This window comes from Aythya fuligula, chromosome 2 (genome assembly GCF_009819795.1).
Source record: "Aythya fuligula isolate bAytFul2 chromosome 2, bAytFul2.pri, whole genome shotgun sequence".
In the NCBI taxonomy this organism is placed as follows: domain Eukaryota; kingdom Metazoa; phylum Chordata; class Aves; order Anseriformes; family Anatidae; genus Aythya; species Aythya fuligula.
Window position 1 is genome coordinate 101,622,798 of NC_045560.1, and position 25,385 is coordinate 101,648,182.

The 25,385-nt window shown below is 35.6% G+C and overlaps 1 protein-coding gene across 1 annotated transcript; it reads left to right on the forward strand.

Annotated features, from left to right (window-relative positions):
- The first annotated feature begins 136 nt into the window (after positions 1–136).
- On the forward strand, positions 137–25,385 carry TMX3 (thioredoxin related transmembrane protein 3). The gene is made up of 16 exons (XM_032181427.1): positions 137–257; positions 410–470; positions 4,568–4,607; positions 6,246–6,369; positions 7,895–7,940; positions 9,848–9,928; positions 10,794–10,893; positions 11,126–11,203; positions 12,608–12,674; positions 14,879–14,977; positions 15,804–15,861; positions 16,708–16,761; positions 17,064–17,120; positions 19,851–19,980; positions 22,171–22,239; positions 23,281–25,385. The coding sequence occupies exons 1-16, from the start codon at positions 137–139 to the stop codon at positions 23,545–23,547; spliced, it is 1,452 nt and encodes a 483-aa protein (XP_032037318.1). The 3' UTR covers positions 23,548–25,385.

The window sequence follows — 25,385 nt, forward strand, 5'->3', positions numbered from 1 at the left end:
GCCCAATACCCTCTGCGTTCCCAAACGCAGCTACCCAAACGCGGCGACAAGAAAGACAGGAACGAGCCCTGCGGATGCCCGGGCTGTATCCACCGCTACCCCCCGAGGCAGCAGCCACCGCCCACCTCCTGCGCCCATGCGCGGCGGTGAGAGGTCGGCACCGCCGCCCGCCGCTTCCCCTTCCGGCCCTGCCAGGGCTTCTCGCAACATGGCCGCGGCGGCGGGCGGCCGGCCGGGCAGCCCCCTCTGGGCGACAGGTGGAGGCGGAGGGCTGCGGGGGGAGCCGGGGCTCGGGGAGGGTTTTGAGGGATGCAGTGGGGGCTGCGAGAGGGTCCCGGAGGCGCGGGGGGAGAGGGAGGAAAGGAGGTGGCTGCGGGGGTTTCTCACGGTGCGCTTTTCCTTTGCCTAGCGGTGGTTGCGTTCGCACTGGCATCGTCAGGTGCGGTTTTTGTGGAGGACCTGGATGAATCGTAAGTGCTGTGTGTGTGTGTGTGTGTCTTGCGGTGTTAATTAAACGTTGGATGGCTTTGGGGGGATTGGAGAGACAGAGGGGGAACACCAAGCTGGACCCATACCCAGACCGATGGCTCTGTGCAGCGTGTGGTTGTCTAGAAAATTACACTGCAAAAAGTTCATTTCTTCATTAAAATTAATGGCAGAAAGGCTGTGGCTTGCGTTTGGTGGTTGTCATCAGCTAATCTGGGGAATGTTTTAATTTTGAGGATTTGTTTTGAGGTATTGTTACGGGTTCTATTTCTAAAAACGTTCTCAGGCTTTCTTGTGTTTATTCCACCAAGTAAACACGTTTTCTTGTTTTTTTTTTTTTTTTTTTTTTTTTTTTTTTTTTTTTTTTTTTTTTTCTACCAAAAAAGAAAGAACAGTGTTGATCTGGTAGCCATCCCAAATTTTGAAGCTGATTGCGCTTCACTAAATTCTCCATATGCCTTTGCCATGTGGCTGCCACGGGGAGTTGGGAGGAAGGGTAAATGTGTGTTCATGCATGGCCAGAAACGGAGGAGGAAAAAGGCAGGCTTGCTCGACTGGTCCACGGCTGCTTGAAGCACCAGGTGTGTTCCAGCGTAAAAATGTGCTCTTGCAGCAAATGTAGCCCTAACGTGGTGAAAGTTTTGAAATTGGTACTCCTAGTTGTGTACTGTCTTTACTTGCTTCACTGTAGTAGTTCTGTGGCAATGTACTTGCTGTTCCCACTAAACACTAACTTAATGAAAATGAGTATAACTTCTTTTGGCCAGATCAGCAAGTTGGTCTGACGTAGTAGAAAGCAGAGTGACTATTAGAGTGAAAACAGAAAATATAGAAAGTATTTGCTATCAGAGAAGGCATTAGATAACTGCTTCATAAGCTTAAGTCAGTCACAGGTGGTTTCACGAGGCTTCAGTCCATGATAAATTGCTTCATTTAACTATGTGGTCAGAAAGCCATTCATTTCTGTTTTAAATGTACTGCTGATTCAGCTAGAGCAGATAATTGTGGGATCAAATGAGTTGCAGTGAAGTTATGGGGGAGGGAGTGGGCATGTATTGAAAGGGCATCAAAGAGAGATTCCTCAGCATCTCTGATTGGTGTTTAAATTGTTATGAAAGAGTAGCTGGAATGCAGGAACTGCTTCGAGTTGATTTTCAAAGCTTGTTTTTGTTCTATGCCTCATATTTTCATATCTCATACTGAAGATAAAGAGAATAAGTGAATGAAGTAAAGTACATTTGCTCCCACATCATGTTCCCATATCATGTTTCCACAGGTATAAATTTAAATGTAGTTGTTCGGAGTAAAGAAGCATAATTCTGTTGTCATGTAACTTTTGTGAAATAGCTGATAAAAGAAAAGCCTGTTTTAGAACTCTTTTCATTTTCAACTATTTAGCTATACCAATGCCAGAGTTTACAATTGGGAATATGAATTAAGTAGTAAGTTGTTCAGGATTATTTTTTCTTTTTAGCTAACTGACAAATGGGGGGGGGGGAGAGAGAGAAGAAGAAACTGTGAGCAGTGAGTGGTAGAAGCTTCTAGTTTCCCAATTTTGCAGATAGGAGCAAAAACTCCATATATTTTGGGTAATGAAAGCTTTTTTTAAAAAAAAAACTTTTTTGGTAGTTGCAAATAATGCCTGCAAGTGCAAGCTGCAGGTCCCTTTCCCAAGTTTGTAGGACAGAAACCAACAAGTAGCAGGGAATAACAGATGTGAATTACTCATCATCACCCAACTGGGTCATTAAAGGGATGCAAAGTTAGAGTGATGGTTCCTATCATTTTATTCTAACCTTACTGCCTGCTGCCTCAGATCAGTACTCATCCTGTAATACTTACTGAGTTGTTGCATTGTGATAATGAAGTAACCTGACTAAAAAGGAAGTATTTTTTGCGGTTTGTGAGGATGCTTTCGGAGCTTGGTCCAGGATCAGAATCATCAGAAATGGTGCAAGGGAGAGGGGGGAGTGGAAGCAGCGGCTGGGTTGGTTTTAAGTCCCTTGAAATTTTGGCCTTTGTCTCTATGGGGTACATAGTTAAATGGAGGTGAGGGGACATTTGATCACGTAGTATTCCTCCAAATGTTGGGAGGTTGTATGTTTTTGAGACAAATCATTTTGCTTCAAGGATATGCAACACCTGTATCATCTTTCTACCAGTATGACTGTACCTGTGTCTGCTGGCTGCAAGAGGATTGCATAGGACAGTTAATAAGAAAACACTAAATTTTATTCTTGGGAATGTGTTTACATGCCTTGAAACAGCGCCTGTAGAAAATGCTGAAATACCTGTTCGTACAGATAATTTTTCTTCAACAGTGCGTATAGCTGCTTTGATATGGTCTAATAATTTAATCATTGACAAAAACAACTATCTGAACTCAGGCTAGTTTTGGTAACATTACGCTTTGGATTTTAATTTCTGTGGATGTTGATGTTTTAACTAAATAGGAGCTGTTAAATCAGCTGTACAACTTAGACTACAATTCTAACAATGCTTAGTTTTTTCTCATAGCATCTTAGGCCCAGTGAACGTGCTGGCAAAATTGCTAAATTCCATTGGAATGTCCAGTCTTCAGATGGTACCTTTCTTTCAGTTTCTTGCTGTATACTAGTTTTGTAAGACTCCAGCCTACCTTTCCAAGCGCTTCAGTGTTCTGTACAATTTCAATACTGTTTCTTATTTCTGTTCTCCCTGTCACCATGACAGGAAGAACAACTCATTGTAAATTCTTGTTTGTACATACTAAAGGTAATACTCCAAATGCAAGCTTAAGCCCAGTACCTGATGCTTCAGTAGCTTCTTTCTGCCTCTTGCATCATGGCCAATTAGTTGTCTTCATAATTGGAAGGTAGCTGGACCTTCATTAAAGTTCTCAAGAGATGCAAGGCTCTAACTAGTTTTCAGTAGTTCTGTAGCACGTTCTAAGTGAGATGACGTACTAAAGTAATCGTGACTGTGAAATGTTGCTTTACTGTAGCTACTAGTTATGTTAGACACTAAAAAATACCTTTTCCACTTTAAGTTTTGCAACCTTGATACGCCATCAGTAAAACAAAAAAGGGTTCAAATTACCACCATAAGTTTGTAATTAAAAGTTTCAAACGTAATTTCTCTTAATTCTAGTTACTTTTATGAAAGCCCATCTTTTTATAACAAGAAACAACTTTACGTAAAAAATGTAGTTTATTTAATTCTTAAAATAGAAATAGTTAAGTAATTAGATAATTTCCATGATTTTGTTGTAGTAACAACAGTGCAGTGAAATGTGTAAATAACATTTCAAGAGGTACCCAGGGATTTTGATGCATCATGTTCTATTTTTGTTTGGATTTTTTGCATTTAGCGACAGATTTGTTTTTAGTAAAGATAGTCAGTTCACTAAGATGTCCTTCCTCTAGCATTAAGAGTATTCAATAGTACCAGAGTATCCATGGTTTTCATCAAATTTATTTTCAAATTATTTATTTTCCATTAAGTTTTTTCATTTAACTTTTATAAAAATTTAAACTGATAACACCTGTAGTAGATGAAAAGGGGCAGAGAGGTAGAATGTTGAAGGAGGTTGAATTAAATTTGCTCTGCATGTAACACAAAAATAATTTAGTGTACATTCAGTAAAGCTAAGATTAACAGTGCAAATCAATGTCTAGGAAAGTGAATTGGTTCCTCTACAAAAATGTTATGTATTCTGAATAGTTAACAGTATGCGGTGTTTAATATAACAAGAACAGCAAGAGAACACTTCTGCTTAGGTCACATATCCTAATCAAATATTTTTTGAGGTTTTGGTATGTTTTCTGGGTTCTAGTTTCCTTTTGGTCTTGGCAAATGGTCATAGAAGCATAATTGATTAAAAAAAAAATTGTGCACATGCAGAGGCTATTTTAATGAAAAATAACTTTCCTCCTTTTCCACACCTTCTCCCCATTCCAAGAAATAAACAAAACAAATCTGGTATCTATAGTTTTATAACAGATTAATTGTAGACTTTTACTTCATTGCACACGCCGTTCATATATTTATTTGCAGATATATTAATATATATTCAGATATATTTTATTTTCTTCCCTTCTAGGTTTAAAGAAAACCGTAAAGATGATATTTGGCTTGTAGATGTGAGTATATGAGGAAAAATTTGAAGGCTTTCTCTTCATTTCATACCAAGCTAATAGAAATCAAAGCATAAAACGTATGATGTAGTAAGGCTGCTTCATCATCTGGAAATTCATTTGTATGTGGTGCAGAAAAATTACGTGACTGTTCTTTTGACAGGATGGATAAGCAATCTTCCTGCATTGTTCAGAATGAAACAGGATTTAGACTGAGTATTGAATGCAGACAGGCTTCATCCTATATTTTACAGTCCTTAAAAAAGGAAAGCAGATTGTCTAACACAGTGAGGAGGTAATTAATAACCTGCATGCAGAATTTTTTTTTTTACAATTCCATTGTAACTACATCACCTAATTTGTTCTAGATATGTAGCACTACAACATCAAATATATGAAAGGTTTCTTTCTTTCCAACATACTTGGAAAGATAATAAAGATGTAATATTTGATTGGTGAAAACCATATATGCTGCTTCGTGATTGATTAGACAAAATCCAACTTTATCTGCTTGTGATCTGATCTTGTTATACATTGAAATTTACGTTAGAATCTTCCCTGTGAATTTTACTGAGGTGTTGCGGCAAGACTTAGGCAGAAAGATAAAGTGAAGTCTCCCAGGTCACCCTGGCCTTGACAAAATGGGATTGATTTTACACTGTGTTTGTATAAAGGTGGTTCCTGAAAAAAATGAAATCCAGAGAGTCAGCTTTGAGAAGTATGCATGTCCTCTTCCTTTTGGCAGATAAGTTCATATTCCTGGATAGTTTGATTACATGATGTTTTAACTTTCCATAAATAGAGAGAAGTATTTTGAGAGATTTTTTTTAATAGTTGATACGCAAGTCTTTTTTTTAAAGAAGAAATGGTATAATAGTGCAGCAACTGAATGCATTCCTTTCAAACTTTCATACTAAAAGTATTACCAAATCATAAAAGCTCAGCTTGTCACTTCAGCTTTGTAAGTAACATGCAGGCTTACTGTCTTACAACTTTGTCGTGGTTTAACCTGGCCGGCAGTTAAACACCACACAGCTGTTCACTCACCCTCCCCCCTCCCTCTCTGGGATGGGGGAGAGAAATGGAAAGTGAAGCCTGTGAGTTGAGATAAAGACAGTTTAATAAGACAGGAAAATAATAATAACAATAATAATAATAAAAACGTTGATAATAGTACTACTAATAATAATGTGTACAAACAAGTGATGCACAATGCAATTGCTCACCACCCGCTGACCGATGCCCAGCCTAACCCCGAGCAGTCTGGCCCCCCTCCCCTGGCTAGCCACCCCTAAATATTGTTTAGCATGATGTCAGATGGGATGGAATACCCCTTTGGCTAGTTTGGGTCACCTGTCCCTGAGCTGGGAGGGGACAGACCCAGAAGCTGAGACGTCCTTGGCTTAGTATAAGCACTGCTCTGCAACAATTAAAACATTGAGGTGTTACCAGCACTCTTCTCATCCTAAGCCAAAACACAGCATTCTACCAGCTACTAGGAAGAAAATTAACTCTCTCCTAACTGAAACCAGGCCAACCTTAAAGAAGAACACAGTTGGAAAATAAATCTTGCTAATGTGTCCGAGGGCTAATTAACTTCTCTTTCTTTTTTTTTGTTTTTAATGCAATGTATTTCCTTCTCAGTTTTATGCACCTTGGTGTGGCCACTGCAAGAAATTGGAGCCTGTGTGGAATGAAGTGGGTATAGAAATGAAAAACATGGGCTCTCCAGTAAAAGTTGGGAAGATGGATGCAACTTCGTTTTCTAGTAAGTATTGTTTGGTAGGAGATTATGTCTTCGCAATCTAAAGATTTTCTGAAATCTAAATAATTCACCCTTGAATAATTCCTTCCAATATCAGAAGGAGGTGCAGCTGGGTGCACACACATGGCTATGAAGGAACATGAATGGTAGCTGTAAATAATTTGTATTCCTGATGGGAGCGTGAAGCATCGTGAATTGTCTGAACTTTGGGTAGCTTGTCATCAAATGTTGAGTTGGAAACTAAATATATATAAAGCATTCAATAAATTTTGCCTCTGGTAGCTGTATGGAATGAGGATGCAGGTGACACCTTATCAGGTGACAATTCTGTTGCTGTCAGTTGAATTTTTGTGCAGGTTTGACTTAGAAGTCCATTGAATGTGATCAAAGGTAAAAATAAATCGTGCTTGGGTTTAGCATAGTTGCTGCTGTTTGCCTATACCGCATTCTTCATATCACCAGATGATGATGGTGTAAATAAATCTCTTCCATGATGCTGAGAAAACTTTAGCAATCTCCATAGCTGGAATGTTTTGAAATCCAAAACAAAAATCAAACCTGTCTATTCTGTAGTTTTTTCAACTGTGCTTTAAGAGCTCTGCAAGGAGAAATAATCTACCTAGTGACAGCTCTTGTGATTGAATATTTTAATACACTAATTCGTTCTAGTTTTTAACAAAACAAATATGAGAGGAAAGGATCAGAATGAAATTGAGCAGAATCTGTGTGTTTCTCAGATCGGTCTTCATTGAGTTAGATGCAAGTATGTGAATTGCTAGTTTAATTTGTATTTCTCTGTAGTTAGGTTTTTGACCCAGGCAAACAATCTTAAGACACAATTTCTGAATTGTTACGCAGAGCCCTGCAGACAGGTTTTCCCATATTTGCTCCTCTGGCATCTGGTTGGTAGCTACAGTATGTTTATGCTTAAAAGTATTTAATTTTTGTGCATTTTTAGTGCAGGGTTTAGGTGTTTCCCACCCCCACCCTTGGCAGGGAATTGCGGAAGCATTGTTAGAAGTTAGACTAATTCTAGACTTTTTTTATTTTAAGGGTTCTTATTTTAACTTCTGGAAAACACTTAATTGGCTGGAAGGTACTGTTTAAAGTGGCAGTTTGTGTTCACAACTGGGGAGGATATTGTAAATTATATTGTAAGTGACAAATGTGAGGCAGGGTGGGGGCTGGGGAAAAGAGCTGCAATTGTCTTTTTTTCTTTTTTTAATCAATTTGCAAGCAGCAGGTAAGTGACTGATTGCTTAGAAAACCTATTTCTGGTGAAATTGGTTCTCATGCAATTTTAATTCTGGCATCTAAATCGGGAGTCTATGCTGGGAGCCTGCAGTACCACAGAAGGAGGTCCAAAATGTAATGAAGTTTCCTAGCAGCAAATTTTGAAAGGAAATATTGAACTAATTGGTAGGTTTTTTGTTTATTTATGTGGCTTGAATAGTAAGCGCTGTTTAAGCCTTAAATTAGGAGAGCAGGAAACACTTGGTTCAGTTTGGCATTAATGCATGTATTTCAGGTATTGCATCTGAATTTGGAGTGCGAGGCTATCCAACAATTAAGCTGTAAGTTGATGCTTCCCATTAAATTATTTTTAAGTTACCTTTCCTAAAACTGATCCAATAAAAGGAAGTGTTCTCTATTTAAAAAAAAAAAAAAAAAAAAAGCACCATCTCCTCTTGATGATATCAATGATTTTGGCTGGGCTGTGTTTTGCTTTGAAATTCTAATCAAGATGCTTGATATTACTGAGTTGTTTTTCTTAAAAAAAAAAAAAAAAAAAAAAAAAAAAGTTTAGCAAATTTGGAGTTCGGTTACCTTCTATTCCATATGTAACTTTAAAAGTGTATAGAAATATATATCATATATATGATAAGAATGAAATATTAAAACGATTGTTATGCACCAATTTATTTTTTTTTTTACCTTAAGAGTGATTCAGGCAGTAAGTACATACCTAAGTCTTCCCATTAATTTCTATAAGTTGCCGATTACACTTCCTTGTTCTTAATTACGACTCCCTTCTCTTAAGTGTTCCCAAAAATCTTACGTAATTGACAGCAGCAGTTATTGTACAGGGTAAAATGTGAGAGCAGTTGTTTGGCAATGGGCGTATATGTGGCTTTTTTTCTCACTTAACTAACTGAAAAATTGATGGAGGATAATATATGACCTTTTTTTCTTTTATGTCATGTGCTTATAATATGTGGAATGTATAGTCTAGTACAAGGTCATGTTAAATAAAGAGTTATTAATTTTAGCTACTTTTCACTGAATATGTTGGGCTTTTTAGCAGTTTATTGTTTAAGCAAATAGTGTTTATAATATATATTTGTTCAACTTAGGTTTCTCAAAAATGGGTTAGACCTTTAGCATATTAACCTTTAGGGATGAAAACTTTATTGGTGTATAGAATCATAGAAAATTGGTTTAACGGCTGCTTTCTTCACGTGGATTTTCTAAACTTATTTGGATTCAAATAAAGCCCTGTTAGAATGTAGTAAATCTTACTTGAATACACTTACAGTGCACACACATTGCATTCCCTGCCGACAAAGAATAACAAACTGACCAACACTTCTTGGAAGCTTAGTTTAGTAGACACATTTAGAAGATTTTGCAGGTCATTTGGTACTTTTTGGTTATTAACAACAACAAAAAAAAGTGATGCTAAGTTTTTTTGTTTATTTTTGTTATTGTATTATAAGCAAATATTCCCTATGGCAGGTGTCTTTACAAAGTAAACGACTGCTGTGCACTAGAAAAAAAAGTAATTACTTTTAGAAATCAGTAAGTTAGGTATTCTATAAACAAGTTTTTACTCCATGATTCCATTAATGAATTTTTTTTTTTTAACTGATAACTTGTTTTGGCTGATTATTTGACAAAATTGCTTATCTCTTTGCTAACAGATGACTAAAAGTGTGAAGATTGTATAATTACTCATAGAATAGAATCAGAGAATGGTTTTGGTTGGAAGGAACCTTAAAGACCATCCAGTTCCAACCCCCCTGCCATGGACAGGGACACCTCCCAGTAGGCCAAGTTGCTCAAAGCCCCATCCAATCTGGCCTTGAACACTTCAAGGGATGGGGCATCCACAGCTTCTCTGGGCAAACTTTTCCTCACCACCCTCAGAGTAAAGAATCCAAGTCTACCTTCTTTCAGTTCAAAACTGATCCCCCTTGTCCTATCTCTGTATGCCTATGTAAAGTCACTCTGTCTTTTAAGCCCCCTTTAAGTAGTGAATCACCTTGCTTGACTTGTGGGGCTCTTTTGATGCAGCCCTGGACGCAGTTGTACTTCTGGGCTGCAGGCTCATATTGAGCTTTTTGTCCACCAGAACCCCCAAGTTCTTCTCTGCAGGGCTACATGTACAGCTATATTTTAGTTGGTTTTATTCTATTCTTCAGAATCTGTAGCTTTTTAATATGTGTTCCTTCTTTCCTTTTTGCCTTTACTGTTTATCCAGCTTAAAAGGTGATTTGGCATACAACTATAGAGGACCTCGAACAAAAGATGATATAATTGAATTTGCTAATAGAGTAGCAGGGTGAGTATACAGTTCTGTAAGACTACTTGTAGGTTTTCTGAGGTGGGCCAAAAATGCAATTAAAAAAAAAAAAAAAAGGCACTAGCATGAAAAGTTACATGCAATATACATGTAGTTGCATTTGAGGTTGTTGTTGAGAGGCATGGAGAAGGTGAATAGAGACTGACTAGTCATACTTGCACTTCTTTACGGTGCAAGAACTAAGAACTAGGGCTTCTCAAAGTAGTGAAAAACTACTTTGTAAAAAGTAATTTTTTTGAAAAACTACTAGTAAAGGAAACTCATGGAAGCCAGAGACAAGGATACTGACCTAAATGTTGATTAATATATAGAGACATTACTAAGACAATCTTAGTAATACTGAGAGGCCTTTGGGGAGAAAAAAGAATCAAGCTACTTCGTTTCATCCTTAGATATCAAGATATAAATTCATCCATATGAATTTCTAATATTAATTATTGTTGAGAATTCTGTAGTTCAGGAGTGTCTGTGATCTCTAATAACTAGAATTTTTAAAGAATATTTATTTCGAAGACTATATCCTCTGCCTGCTGTCCTTACATACAGCAATTTTTCTCTCAAATGATCGTACAGTTGGTAAATGGCTTGGGTGTTAACATCGTGATAGCGTTTTGTACGACTTTGTACAACTGACTTGAAATTTGTGTGTTATTTGAGGAACATAGCAAGTTAATTGGGAGGGTGTTTTCTGTTTTTAATAGAAACTGAAATAATAAATTAAATGAATTTGAATAGGGAAATTTAGAAAAAGAAACCACCTGTCTATTTTCTTGGGGATTTCTATTTGGGTTTTTGCAGCTTGCAGAAACTAAGATTTTTTTTTTCTTTTCTTTTTTCTTCCCAGACCTCTTATCAGGCCACTTCCTAGCCAGCATATGTTCGAACATGTGCAAAAGAGGCATCGTGTACTTTTTGTGTATGTTGGTGGGGAATCTCCTTTAAAGGTTTGAAACTTGATTAAATAAAGTTATTTATTTTGGCTCTCCACAGACATAGTTTAAAATGTCTAAAAAGTTTAGAGACTGGAGAAAGTACATGCTTGTAATAAGTGTTTTTACAATCTTTTGTCCTAACCATATTTTCTAATGAGTCATTGAAGATAAGGTAAGTTGCAAAGCATTCCTTTGAAGCATACTCGAAGTTGAGACATTAAAAAAATGTTTGTATCTTTTGCAGGAAAAATACATTGAAGTTGCTTCAGAACTAATTGTTTATACATACTTTTTTTCTGCCTCAGAAGATGTGCTACCTGAGGTAAGCTGTTCAGCTCCTACTGTTTCCATAGAAATGGGAGAGCTTTCCTCTGTAGGTTCTGGTACCACAGAGATTGCTTACTACAGTATATTGGTCTTTGATAAATTTCAAACTAATTATACTAACATTCAGATTTTTTTTTGAGTCTGTATGAGGAAAAAAAACACAAACTAAGTTTGTCTACTTGAGTTGTATTGTACAAATGACTTGTTCAGTAATATTACTGAACCAGTTAATATAAAACCAGTTAATAAACTGGTTAAATCACATTTATAGTAAATCACAAACCTATTCAGAAATATGCATACTTCATTTCTGAGCTGACACAAAGCCCTTGTTGCTCCTGGAAGCCCTTTCACCAGCCACTTTTATAACTAGTTTGAGTGTCTGCAGCATGGTATGCCACTGGTAACCATGAGTATCAGGGAGTTCAGTGAAAAATAAGTTATTTCCAGTGTGTGCAATACAGCTGATAAAAATGCTAGTCCGTCCAGTCTGCTGACTGCAGAATCTTACTGTAGCTCTTGGAAGATGGAGTTCTTTGGTGGAAAGGAAATAATTTTGTATTTAATCACAAGGGTGAAAAATTGCTACCACTGTTGTTAGTCTAATCATTGTTACTTAAGTGCTGAAGCAGAATCAAGAGGCTTTTTCATTTCTAGTTATCTCCAAATGGGATCTCTGTCTGCTTAGAATCTGACAACGCATAACCTTGAAATTAGTTTCAGATTAGCAGAGTGTGAAATAGTGTATTTTTTATAGCCATCTATGTATTCCAATGTCTAGAATTAACCTTGCTCGTTAATATGAGCTATTACATAATAAGCCAATTTGTTTTTACATTTTGTTCCAAGAAAGATAATGCAGAATGATTACAGAACATGTCAATTAGTACTTGTGATACTGTTCTTATATTTTCAAGAAACAACAAATGTGTCTCTATTTCCATTAGCCTGAACCACAGGAAATATAGCCCAGATTTAGTGGAACACATTATTAATGTTACTCTTTTACTATTCAGTATTGTTGACTGACCATTTAGCAGAAGCAACTGTATTACAGCACAAATTGAGAGCAGAGAACAGTACAGGATAGATGGAACGCTCATGTTACGAGCTGTCTAAAGTTAATGTCAAACTTCAGTAAAACTTGCTTCATGCTGTTGCAGATACTATTAAAAATCCTGCTTGGTTTCTAGTTTGTGAGACCTACCTGTCAAAAATAGGTTTATGTAGCATTACTTTGTGGTAGATGGAAAATTGGGGGTGTTTATGTTTGTAAATGTACACAGAATGTTTAAATGTAATTCAAAATTTTCCACTGGGCTACGTTTCCACGCTTCTGAGATGATTGTTTAAAAAGATTTCTACTCTTCCATGGATTAATTGAACATCTCTCTTTCAGTATGTGACCTTGCCAGAATTGCCTGCTGTTGTTGTTTTCAAAGATGGAACTTACTTTGTATATGATGGTAAGTAAAAGTGTACATTACCTTAAGACAAGATACTGAAAGCATATATGGAGAAACTGGAAGAAGCGTAATTTTTATGAAGGTCAAGTTGGGATGGTGGGAAATTTCCCAGTTTTGTGAAAAATAACAGCTATTTCATGAAGAAATAAGGAAAAATTACTTACTGAACACAGTGCATTTGAGAAGGGAGTGGGTTTTATCAATACTGAAGTCGAAGTTAAGGGGGTTACTTTGTGTTATTCACTGAGACACAGCTTCTAATATTACTGCTTTGCTGGCATTAAAACACTTAAATATTTTCCTTCACTCACTGTCCAAATCAATTATATGAAAAGTAGAAGAAAACTGCTGCTGAAGAGGAGTCACGTAACACAGGCTTTGGGAAATTCAGATACAATGAAAAACGGTATCATATCTAATAGGGGAGTTTACTGTTCCAAACATTTAATCAGATTATCTCTAAATAGTCTTCCTGACCATCATATCTTTCTCGTGGACTTGATTTGATTTCTACTCTATTTTAGTAAAGTAGCTTTTTGTGTCTTGATAATACAGGCTGTATATTTAGCACAGCAATTCTTCCTTTAAAAACTGTGAAGGAAAGCGATCCTGCCTTTATTCTCAATATTAAAATTTAGAGAGACTTAAATGACATCTTTGAGCATATGTGACTTTTGTGACTTGTGTTTGTGTTACTTATATATTGGTAGTGGGAAAGGATCAGGCAACATAACATTTCCCTAGATAACTGATCAAGCATGCCTAGAACAGTTGAACTTTCAGTCTGTTCCTTTTCTGTCTTTTCCATTTCTGAATGGAAAAAGCTATAGCTTTTTCCAAGCGCCTCCCAAAAAGAGGTGAAGGGGGTGTGAGCTGTTACTGCAACAGCTGATGCACGATTTTAGGTGGCATAAACTATTCTGACTGGCTTGTTCAGCTTGCAGACTGTAGAAAGTCCACCTGAGAATAATACTGTCCTGAAATACCAGTGACAGAATGCCTATCATATAGATAAAAAGGGGATGTGTGTTTTAAGCTTACTTTTTCTAATTTATTTTGTAAAAATTTTACTCATAAAGGACTAGAAATGTACTGTTTGCATAATTTGTTTGATTTATACTATAACAGATTGGATAAAGTTATACATCTAACACGTTATGAGAGGCTGGATAAGATTGTATGTTACAATTGAGAAAAAAATTGAAGATCTCAGTGAAAGGAAATGGTTTAGCAAAATTCACTTCTGAGTTCTGGCCTCATCTGTATTTTTTTCCATAGTAAGGGATGTAGCTCCGTGGGAAGCTTTATACTTGAAATTGCATGCTACAGTCTTAAGACAGTTCAGCATTAACCTAAAATTAGTGATGATTCACTCTACCCAATGTTAGGATTTAATGCAAATTTATTTAATATACATTTATATATGTATGTTTGTAAATCTGTGCATCGTATGTTTCTTTATGGGTCAGAACATCTAGCATTTGAAATTGCAGTCTTCAGTATAACTGATTGTGAATTATATGTAAATATTTGTGTTATTCACAACGCTGTTAATGGATCTACCTTTTCTGGACTCTTCTGTTTCATTTAATGTTCACAAACATTGCTTTGTGTATTTTTGTATCTTTTCTCTTAGTCTGAAACTCTTAAGGTTTTAAACTGTTCCCTTCTGTACTGGGTCACAGTTGTCTCCTAGAATAGTATCGTTTATCCTTGACATGACCAAAAAGTAGTCATCAAATCAATTTTTCATACTTTTTATTTAACAATTGAAAATAGCATGAGAAGTTTTAAAACTGATATGTCTAATAATGTGTCTAACAACAACAAAAAGAAGTTTGCATCTGCAGTGCTGACATTATTTCCATGGGTAAAACTTTGACATTTAATGTATGGAGTTACAGCCTAAATCTTCGGTAGAGTATAGAAAATACTTAAGTATTTCTCTGCCTTTCACTTCTTTTGGAATCTTTGGGAGGGAACAGGGAGGCAGTTGAGAAAAAGTCAGCTGGTCATTGGAGCAGTTTAGCAATGAATGTAGCTTATAGTAAACTTAGTATTCTGATTAATACTAATAATTTAGGAATGAGAGCATACTGCCCACCTGACATTAATAAATCCAATTGCTCACCTTACAAAAAAAAAAAAAAGGTATTTGTTAATTCATGATGTGTCTTTAACTTCTAGCATTACTTATTTTTTAGAATATGAAGATGGTGATTTGTCATCCTGGATAAATCGAGAGAGATTTCAAGGTTACCTTAATGTAGATGGCTTTACGTTATATGAACTTGGAGATACAGGTGAGATGCTGCTGCATTTGAAGTTTGATCTCTGAAACTGAACTTAGGCATTAAGGAAAAATAAAGACCACTAAGAAACAGCACTAAAATGAAAAACTGCTTGTTCTGAAAGTTAGAATTAATGATGTCTGCTGTTTTTTGAAATTAGTTGGACCTTTTCTACTACCTAGAGTCTTCATCCAAAGCCTGCACTAGTCCTTTACTTACAACATAAAGATGTCTAACCCTGTGGTATTCACAAAAGCTAAGTAAGGCTTTTAATTTAACAGCAGCGTAGGTTTTCCATGAATTATATGTTAAGTCTTGGAATACTGACAGTTTTATGAACATACTTTAAAATTTTGAATGTGGATGAACTTAGATGTGTGTCTGATTCAGATACCTTTAGAGTAGATATAGTGAGGAAGGAAGACTACCAAGTGCCAGAATGGACCTCTCTCTGTTTCAGAATATTTTAGCATTTCTTTGGTAAATTTTTTTTTTCAAGTTAAGTGGAGCTTTGCATCCAAGTGAATTCTGGAATGATTTCTACTGCTTTTAAAGGCATGCATACACTGAAGTAGCAGAAGAAATGCTATCCCTGTTGATTATTTCCAGGTCAGGATACCTTATAATTTACCTCCCATTTAAAAAGAAGTTTATATTCAGTGCATGCATTGACTTGTTCGAGGTTTTCAAGGTCATAAAATGTCTATGTTCTTATATATTTGTGAAAAAAACTTATACCTATATTTCAAAGACTATTTGCAGAAATGTTGCAGTATTTTCCATCTGAAAACATGTGTGTGTTTTTAAATGGTTTCAAGCATTCTATTCCTTATTTTAGGAAAACTTGTGGCTATTGCAGTTATTGATGATAAAAACTCTTCACTGGAACATACCAGGTACAGAATTCAGTATTGGTGACACTGGGAGAAATGTGCTTGTATGGTGGAAAACTACTTCATTGATTTACAGGATATTGGAAGTTTTAGTATTCAGAAATGCTAGGTTAAGTGGAAGGTTTTAACTTGTGAATGTTCTCTAGCATAGAGACTTCAAGCATACTGACTTGACTCAATTTATGGCTCTGAAGCTCATGTGGGTTTTCAGGGGGGTGATGCATGTTTCAGGATCACTTTTCTCCCACTTACCAGTGAGATCACAGGAACAAACAGTGATTGCATAGTCTTTTAACATGGAAGACAGTACTTGAATGCACGTAATTTTGAGATAAACTTGGTGAAGTTAAACAAAAGAGTTCATCTCAGCTGCATTAAAATTAATTTAGTGATGGTTGACAATTAACTTGCAGAACTTGCATCCAAAAAAAACCATTTTTGATTGAGTTAGAACTTGCTGAAGAGACAAGGAAAAACAAGACTTTCCTCTGTCTCTGATTGCACATGTAAGAAAGCTAAGAAAACATCTAAATATCATATATACTATTTTCCCAGATCATCTGTGATGTTTTTTTTTCAAGGTGGTTGTCTTAGAAGGTCATGGAGCAAAACAGTATGATAGTCTTTTTCTAATGTTGACATTATGTGGTAGATAGCCTTTCAACCCTTTTAAAAAAAAAAAAAAAAAAAAGGCAAGATGAACAAGGTGTTTTTTTGTTTGAGGGGTAGGGAATCCTAAGTGCTGAGGAGATACTATTCCCCACTTATTGGGGAAATCTAAGTGTTTGGATTTTAATGGAGTATATACTGGGTTTTCAGTGTTGTTTTTTCATTTTTTCTCCCCTCCAGACTAAAATCTATTATTCAGGAAGTTGCTAGAGATTATCGGGATCACTTTCACAGGTATGCACACATTTCTACAATATCTTCATTTAACTTCAACATTAACCCTTCCAAGATGGTTATTTTTTCACCTGAGAAATGTTACAGTATCTGTTTTTTTTAAATTATATGCTGATTTCAATAAGACCAGTCCATTAATAGTGTTTTGGCTGGCTGATTGTCCTGCAGCATTGTCAGTTTTTTTCCATTATATTGCTGAGTGTGTGCTCTCATTTTGAGTTACAGTTATTTAAACGCAAATTTACTTTGATGCTGAAATCCATTATTCTGTTTTGTTTCTTTTTATTATACATTTCTTATAGGGATTTCCAGTTTGGCCATATGGATGGAAACGATTACATAAATAGCTTACTAATGGAGTAAGTAAATTATTATTTCAGTATTCTTTCTGCTTATATTTGTTGCTAATTAAATATAATTTAACATATCCTTCAGAAGAAGTGCTGCCTTTCATGGATTAAAAAATTTATTTCCTCAGAAGTCAGTATATAACATAGTATCAGTTTTTTGTTAAATTAAAGCTACATAATTTAATGTTACAAGTTTGGCCTTCTGGTAGTGCTGATTGTCGGTGTTCATCTTTTAGGTTTACTTTCTTAAATTAACTATTAGAACTGTTTTTTTTTCCCTTTGGTTAAATTTACAGGACACTAGCAAAATCAAAAGTTATGTCAAGCTGTAACAGGACATATAAATGTTTATTCATTAGCTATGTTTTTTTTTTTATTTCTGGAGAGGCACATTCATTCGTATTGGTGCATTTTTAAGGCTGATGTTTAAGTGGCTCTTGCTTTATGAGATATCGTTTTCTGAAAAGCAGTTGAATGAAGTAGAGGGTTTGCCTGAAGTTGTATAAGATGTCTTCCTAAAACCACAGATAGGTGTCTTATTTGTTCAGAAGCTGGCATTGGAGTATCAGTTATCAGATACTGTTAATTCCTGGTTTCACCATGGATTTGAGAGTTGAAATGGCACACAAACATATACATGTAGACAAGCAGTATAAAATGTATAAATGATTTTGTATGCACCTGGTATGTACTTTTTACCTTTTGAAATACCTAAATAGCTTAAGATGCTTCACATTTGCCCTTATTTTCCAAAAATACATAATTGGAGAGTGAGGTTGCCTGGCATTTATTGTTGACTACTTCTTCTACTCTGGCTTTCTGAGTGAAGGAAGAGGGTAACTGATTGCTATACCAGCTCTGTAGTGGGAGAGTATTCCAAGCCCCATTCTGAGAGATCAAAGCTCAGAGCCTGAGTATCTGCACTAGCATGCAGTGTCTGTCTTCTTGTATCTGTCTGATCTTGTAGCTGTTGTGGATGCTAGATCTAAGACCACAAGAGGACTACAAGGTCAGAATAACAAACTGAGATAGATACTCAAATATTCCATTCTAAACTGTGCAAATGTGTTTGTGCCACTAAAAGTTCTAGAAAATAAATGGAGAATCTCGAGGCACTAGGTCTGTATTTCTGTGATTCAGATTAGTACCTGAAGAAAAGTAATTTGAAAACAGCTGTGTCTAAATTGAAGTTAAGTGGTGTGATTATTGATATAGTGCTTTCTAGTTGCCAAAAACGAGACCCTCTTCACTTCATTATTACCTTGCCTATGCAGGCTCTGATGTCTGTCTGCTGAGATGCCTCAGCTTGTTTATCTGGCATAAGTGTTTGTTTTTCTGACAAGGAGATATGGGGGGTTATTTTGCTGATTCAAAACAAACAAGCAAAAAAAACAACACCATGTCTTACTGTGTGGTCTGCTGAGTACCAGAACCAATGTACAAAGGAACTAGGGAGGGAAATGAGTTCCCTAGGAATGATAAAATGAAGGGAAAGAAGGCAGAACTGCTATTTACAGCAGAAGTGATCTGTTAATAATTGCTAGATCTGTTCAACTGGATTGTCTACGTTAATCTACAAAATTCGTGAATTTACAATTTGTTGTGGTTTTCTGGGGAAGTTGCTGTTAACAGGCTTTTAGTTTATTTTATGAATGAAACATGCATTTCCAGCATAATTTAAAAGCACTAAAAGAAAGCAGTAAAATCTGTTCAATGATATAAGTGGTTCACATGGTTACCTGAATAATTTGAGTAAAAGGTTATTGCCAGTCCTTCAGTTTTCCACTAGATGGCAGCAACTGGAAACAGGTAGAAAAAGCCTCTGGAAGCACAAGGAATCTATTGCAGAATATGTTTTTATTCTTGTACATGTGCACAGCAACAAATTCCCTTTCTTCACAAAGGACAAAATAATTCCACCAGTAGTCCCTGGTAGAAATATACTTATTGATTTACCTATAACTCCACTAGTAGATACTGTCATTTACTTCTCTCTTCAGCAGTGGATGAGAATGCTTCTGTTGAGTTAAAAATAATAGTACTTAAAGCTGTGCACAAAAGAAGAAAGCAGAATATTAGGTCTTTTACTGAAAGAAGAGATGCATCTTTGTGGAAGCTGAGGTACACAGCATCATTGTAATGTCAGCTATAGGTATCTTGGAATTCCTCAGCTCCCTTCCTGATTCTGTGATCCTTAGCAGTGATTATGCATGTGAATGTAAATTGATGACTAATAATGGTTTAAAAAATCTGTAGTTTGTCTGTTATATCTAAAAGCTATGTAATAAAACTTCAGTTGGTATGTTTTCCTCTCTTGACTTGACACACAGAATTTGATTGATTAGAGCTGATCAACCGGGACTGAATTTTTGGATTAAAGTTTTACTTTTGTGCACTAAAGTAGTGTATTGTACTAATAGTACATTTCAGATGCAAAGCTACTGTGAGATCTTACTAATGGGCAAGTCACAAGCTATCTGATTTACAATCGCTGTGGGCATGTAAAATACAGTAAACTTCAGTAGCTTCACTGGCACAGATGAGAAGGAAAAATATTGAGAAACATTCTTGTGCTGTTAAGTTCCTTCTTCCTCCTTGTCTTTAAGGAACTGGTATTAGGAACTCATGCGAAGAGAATATTAATGATGTAGAATGCCATTAAATGATGTAGAAATTTGAACTGCAATGTTGTAGGCAGTATTTCTTTAAATCTCTAACCTTTGTGTTTTATGTTTCCAGTGACTTGACAATCCCTACTATTGTTGTTTTGAATACCTCCAATCAGCAGTATTTTCTACCAGATAGGTACATTGAGAATACAGAAGACATGGTTCAGTTTATTAACAGTATCTTGGATGGCACAGCTGAAGTAAGTCTTCATTATGACTTCAAATGTGTGGCTGGTGTTTGTTTAATTAGATGTTAAAGTAGGAAAACAATTTGGTTACTCTAGTTGCCCAGTCATGTATTTCTTCCTGTTCTGACTTCTTGTCTTGGGTGCTGTCAATAAATGCATGATTCTTAGTTCTTGAGGAGTGCCTTTGCTCACAGTTCTGACCGTAGTACCTCAGGTAGAAAGCCAGAGTGGCTTTGTTGCATAGAGCATAATGTTAACTTCTCTTGATTTCTTTTACTGTTGTTGGTAAATGGTGAGCTTTTTATTCTTCTCATGTTTTGCCTTTAAATATTTATTTAAAATTTCTCTGGACTGCATAATTGAACTTTTTTTTTAGTGATGAATTAATAAATTCAGTAGCTTGATGAATGGTAGGTTCAAATTCTAAAGTGGTGGTGTACTTCTGCATATTTCAGACACAAGTTTACTACTCTCTAACTGCTCTAAATAATCTTTCAACAAACCTCATCAATCCCCACGGAATTGATGGCTTGGTCAATTTTTTCTTTTAATGTTGACAAAACAAACTTAGGTTGCCTTTACCTGCAGTGGACTGTAAATTGGGCAGAAGGCTGTGTTATATGGATGAGGAAAGATTGTGGATCAGAGCTCTCATTTGTGCTCACAGAACAAAGCCTGCAATGAAGGGAGACAGTGCTAACAAATCATTTGGCTGACTTCTGGAAGAAAAAGCCTGTGCTGGTTTAAGACAGTTCACTTTGTATTGAATACTTGCTGTATTAGCTGAATCCCACATCGTGCTATACAAGTAGTTTTAGGTTACTAGATGGTGTAATGACAAGCAAGTCCGTAGGCTGTTTCAGCCATACAGAGTACTTTGGTTTACTTTGTCTGACAAATTGATGTAGCAACATAATATGGGTAGACTTAAAATATGCTTGCTATTCATGACTTTACTGGCCATGTTTCCAGTTGCAAGGCGAGGAGTATTCCAGTAACTTATTTGGTGGCTCTTTGTTCTTCAGTTCTCACTTCTTTAATACTTTTAATTTTTAATATTACATTTTAAAATTCTGAGTTATGTTTTTATTACATTTGTTTAACTCTATTTAAATATGTCCTTACGGTGGGAACAACAAATTAAAGTATTTTTTTTTTTTAACTTTGAGAAACTCTGTGTTTGTGATGCCTTGTGTTTTTGTCATAATATACGTTATGTCTTGTTTAGCATATTTCAGCTAGAATGATTAAAGTTCTGTCTGAATTCACATCTTGTACATGTATGTGAGAGGACTCGCACAGGATGTGATTTCATTTAAGTTGGTATCCATAGACTGAAATGGCATTACTTCAGCTGTGTTGAGGCCCAAGAGATTGTATAGCTTTTGAGGAAGGACAGTCTTTAAAGTATGCTGGTGAACACACACATATAACACACACTTTCTGAACCACAGTGAAATTTTGGAGGAGTATAACACTCCTATCTCCCTTTCTTAGGAGGTGTTGGAACCTTGTTCCTTTCTGTACGGTCCTAGGTTGCTTTCTTTGAATCTTTCATTTTTATTTGTAATTTTGGAGGGGTTGGGTCCGTGTCACGCTCTGATTAGTTGACTTGCTCCAAAATGTAAATTTTCATCCTATTTGTTTCTCCAGCATGTTGAGAAAGGTGAAGACACATCCTGTTCGATACACAAATTACCTTCAGACTCATATAGTATTTTGAAGGCTCTGCTAAGTTAGATGGTAGCACAGGTAGAGTCTATCATTGCTAGACAAAAGCTTTTTTTTTTTATTACACCTGTATATATTTTTGTTGCTTCTTAGATTTTTCTAACTGCTTCTGTCATTATCCATAAATAGATATCCTTCAGCTGCAGGAAAGTTCAGAAGATCTCTGCAATTCTGTAATTGTTGCATTGGAACAGTTGGTAATTTCTTCTAGTGTTTCTCTATGGTGAGATGTGTTAGAGTGACAGTTGACTTGTAACCTATTGTTTAAAACAATTGTGAGAGAATTTTTTGAGGCTGTTGAAATGTTTATCCATGCTTGAAAAGTTGAAGTGTCTGGGCATGAGATGCAAGAATAATTACTTTTCATTTCCTTCTAAAGGGAGTTAAGATTGCAAGGTCTGAATAATGAACTTTTGGAATCATAACTGAAAAGTGTCAGCAGTTCTGACATGGTTCCATTTGAAATTTCAGGCACAGGGTGGTGATGGAGTTCTACAACGAATCAAGAGAATAATCTATGATGCCAAGTCTACTGTAGTGGTAAGTTTTATTTTTTGTAACAAATGGTAATGTTGTCAGTAAAGATACAAACCTTTTTCAGAGAGTTTAGAAATACTTTATATAAACTTGTTCCTTGTTCCTATATGCACATGTGCATGCACACGTAATATATGTGAAGTTTAAGCCTAATTAACTTGATTAAAGTCTGAATAATATTTGCCAGTGTGTTAAATGTTGGATATATGTGACTTCATTTTTTTCACTCCTTTTCTATATTAAAGTATGACATATTTTAAAGGATAGAACAAGAAGAATTCAAAACCTTTTCCTTGACCTTCTTGTCTTCCTTTGACTGAGAGTAATAACACTTTAATGTTCTGAGAAATGTTACGGGTTCAATTTAATTAGTTAGGGCACAGGGGAATTAAACACTGTACTTGATGTGGTTTTGAAACAAATATTTTTATAATTCTTAGAGGTTAGCAATGCTTAACAGCATTTTATTGGGAAAATGTATGTAAATTTGTTTCTTCGTTTGTGTTACACAAACAAATGTGCTGTGAATCTAAATTGAAACTTGTATGTTTCTTTGTGTAACTTCCAAACTTTCTGTGCAGTGTTCAGGCATCAGTTTCTGAAACCAAAAGTCTTCCTCTTGTTCAGTGAAGTTTTTCAAGCTACTCTTTAATAGGAAGCTCTCTAATAACAGTGTTTCTCAAGAGGACTTGTGATGACTCAAACTAATCTTTTAGAATGAGGCAGGCACAAATAAGAGTTAAAACTGGATGTTTTAAAGTGTTATTTTAATGCTATTAAAAATTGTTTATCAAGCTTCAGACAATAAAATATGTAGTTGGCATGTTAACATTAATCATCCTATTGGAATGTTGTTGTATCAGTTCTGAGACTTTTTATAAACTTATAGTAGGAATAGTTAAAACGACACCGCCTTTCTGCAGCAAGCTTACTCAGTTCAGATGTTTCTGAATAAACATACAGAATAATAAGAGATAATAATAATGTGGTAATTTTGAATGTTCAGTGAAGTTTTTTTTTGACTTCAAATTTGTGTTCCAACAGTCAGTGTTCAAGAGTTCACCACTTCTGGGATGCTTTCTCTTTGGGTTGCCCTTGGGTGTCATCAGCATTATGTGTTATGGAATCTGCACAGCTGATACAGATGGAGGGGTAGATGAACATGAGGCAGCTAAAAAGGAGAACAGTGATCGGGAGCTCACAGATGAAGGCAGTGAGGAAGAACAAGAAGAGGAAAAGAACGAAAACTATACAGAACTTTCAGATGGAGATCTTAAACAGAAAGACCTATTGGAAAAGAAAAAAGACTGATCAAAGAATTATCTAGAATTTTCAAATAGACTTATTTATTGAAGATAGTCATTTATTGATGATCTTCATGTAAGAGGACCTTTTTGTCTGCATTGTGGTAGTTTTGACTTGCATGTGTTCAAATTTTCTCAGATATTGACAGGAAAAAAAAATTGAAATATGGATGTTTTTTATTGTCTTTAATGATTATCAAAGAAGGAATTTGCAGGTACGATTTGACACTTTTTGTTTTGGAAGGTTTGGATCGTTCATTTCCAGAACAGCAAGATAAAGATAATGCAACTTGATGAGCTACTAATAATATAGCCCAGCTAAACGCTGATAAAATTAAGGCTGAATACAAAGAAAGTTTAAAAGAGACCTGTAAAGTCTTTCAGAACCTGATAGCTAAAGATAACTTAGAGTTTTTCTAGGAAGTCTCATGTTCTACCTATTGCACATTATTTTTAAAAAATATTTTATCAAGTTAAATATAAGTTGCTATAAATTAGAGGACTTTTATCATGTACTAATATAATTATTGGCAGTCAATAAAAGTTATAATGAAAGTTATAATACACAGATGCATGAGTTGAAAGTTTTGTTACCACTGTAAAGAAAAAAAAGTCTAAGGAGATCAGGAATTTTTTTTTTTGGAAAAATGCCATGTGATTTTGAGTCAACCCTTTTTTCTCAACCCTTTTTCCTTTTGGGAGGAGAAAAAAAGAGGAGTTCATAGAATTTTGAATAGCAGGTGTCTAAGTTCTTTCATTTCTTTCTTTTCTCTCTATGAATTGCCTTTTTTTCATTTTTCCATTTTATTTGCATAGTTGGTTGTAAAGAGTAAGTTGAGTTCCTTGCTTTTCAATGTTTTTTTTAAATCTGCAGAATACTTTATGTAGTTTTAGCATGTATGTGAAGAGCGAGATGCTTAAAAAATGTGCTTTGAGTCGTCTTTTACTTGATGTAGAGTTGTGTTATGTTTTAAAAAAAAAAAAAAAAAAAAAAGTCAGTTAAGGACAAACCCGTAAGTTTCCTTGGACTTCAGCACAAGTCATTGCTAATAATCAAAATGCTGGACTATTAAGGCAATAAGATGCTTTATTCGTCTCTTTTCAGAAGTTTTCAAGTACAAATGAATTATGTTTAATTTTGGCTCAGGATGGAAACCTGTGGCTTTTGACTAAAAAAATGAAAGTGGTCGGTGCAACACCACTGTTCATTCCATAATGTATAATTAAACAAACAAACAAAAAAACAACAACACCCAAACCTGAATTCTGCTGCACTGCGAGGAAGTGTTTCAACTGTGAGCTTTCATTATTGTGGTTATTTTTGTGTTTATATTCCAAGTAGTATCCCAAGACCTTGCTGAGAAATCTTCTGAGATATGGACCTAAAAATTACAAATACTGTGTAAGAAATAGATCACACTGGGATCCATTACAATTGTAACATTCAACTGCAGGAGTCAAGACAAAAACATGTATCTCAGTCACTTCTTAATTGTATTATCAATCAGATGTGTACTGAACTATTGAAAATTTAGCTTGAAATGTACTGCCATTTTCACCAAATCCTTTTCTCAGCTATATTCAACAAGGCATAGGGAAAAGAAGAGCATCATATACTGGGTGTGTCAGAAGTGATATGCAATTAAGAGATTTACTGTGGTCATGCAAATAGTTTAGAATGCTATCTGAGGGAAATCTGACATTTTCCTTTTTTTTCTTGAATCTCAAAAGGTTTCATAAAGCAACTTCACTGTAGTAATTTCTTCAAATTCATGAAATACTGCTGCTTTTTGAATTCAAGTGTAAGCCTTTTGTTTTTTTCTATAATAAAAACATATAAAAGTG

Bases quoted from the DNA above. Each gene is read 5' to 3' on its own strand.
- TMX3 (XM_032181427.1), top strand. From the start codon at position 137: ATGCGCGGCGGTGAGAGGTCGGCACCGCCGCCCGCCGCTTCCCCTTCC. The intron at 4,608-6,245 runs GTGAGTATATGA...TTTCCTTCTCAG, and splicing joins ATGATATTTGGCTTGTAGAT to TTTTATGCACCTTGGTGTGG. The intron at 19,981-22,170 runs GTAAGTCTTCAT...TTGAAATTTCAG, and splicing joins TCTTGGATGGCACAGCTGAA to GCACAGGGTGGTGATGGAGT.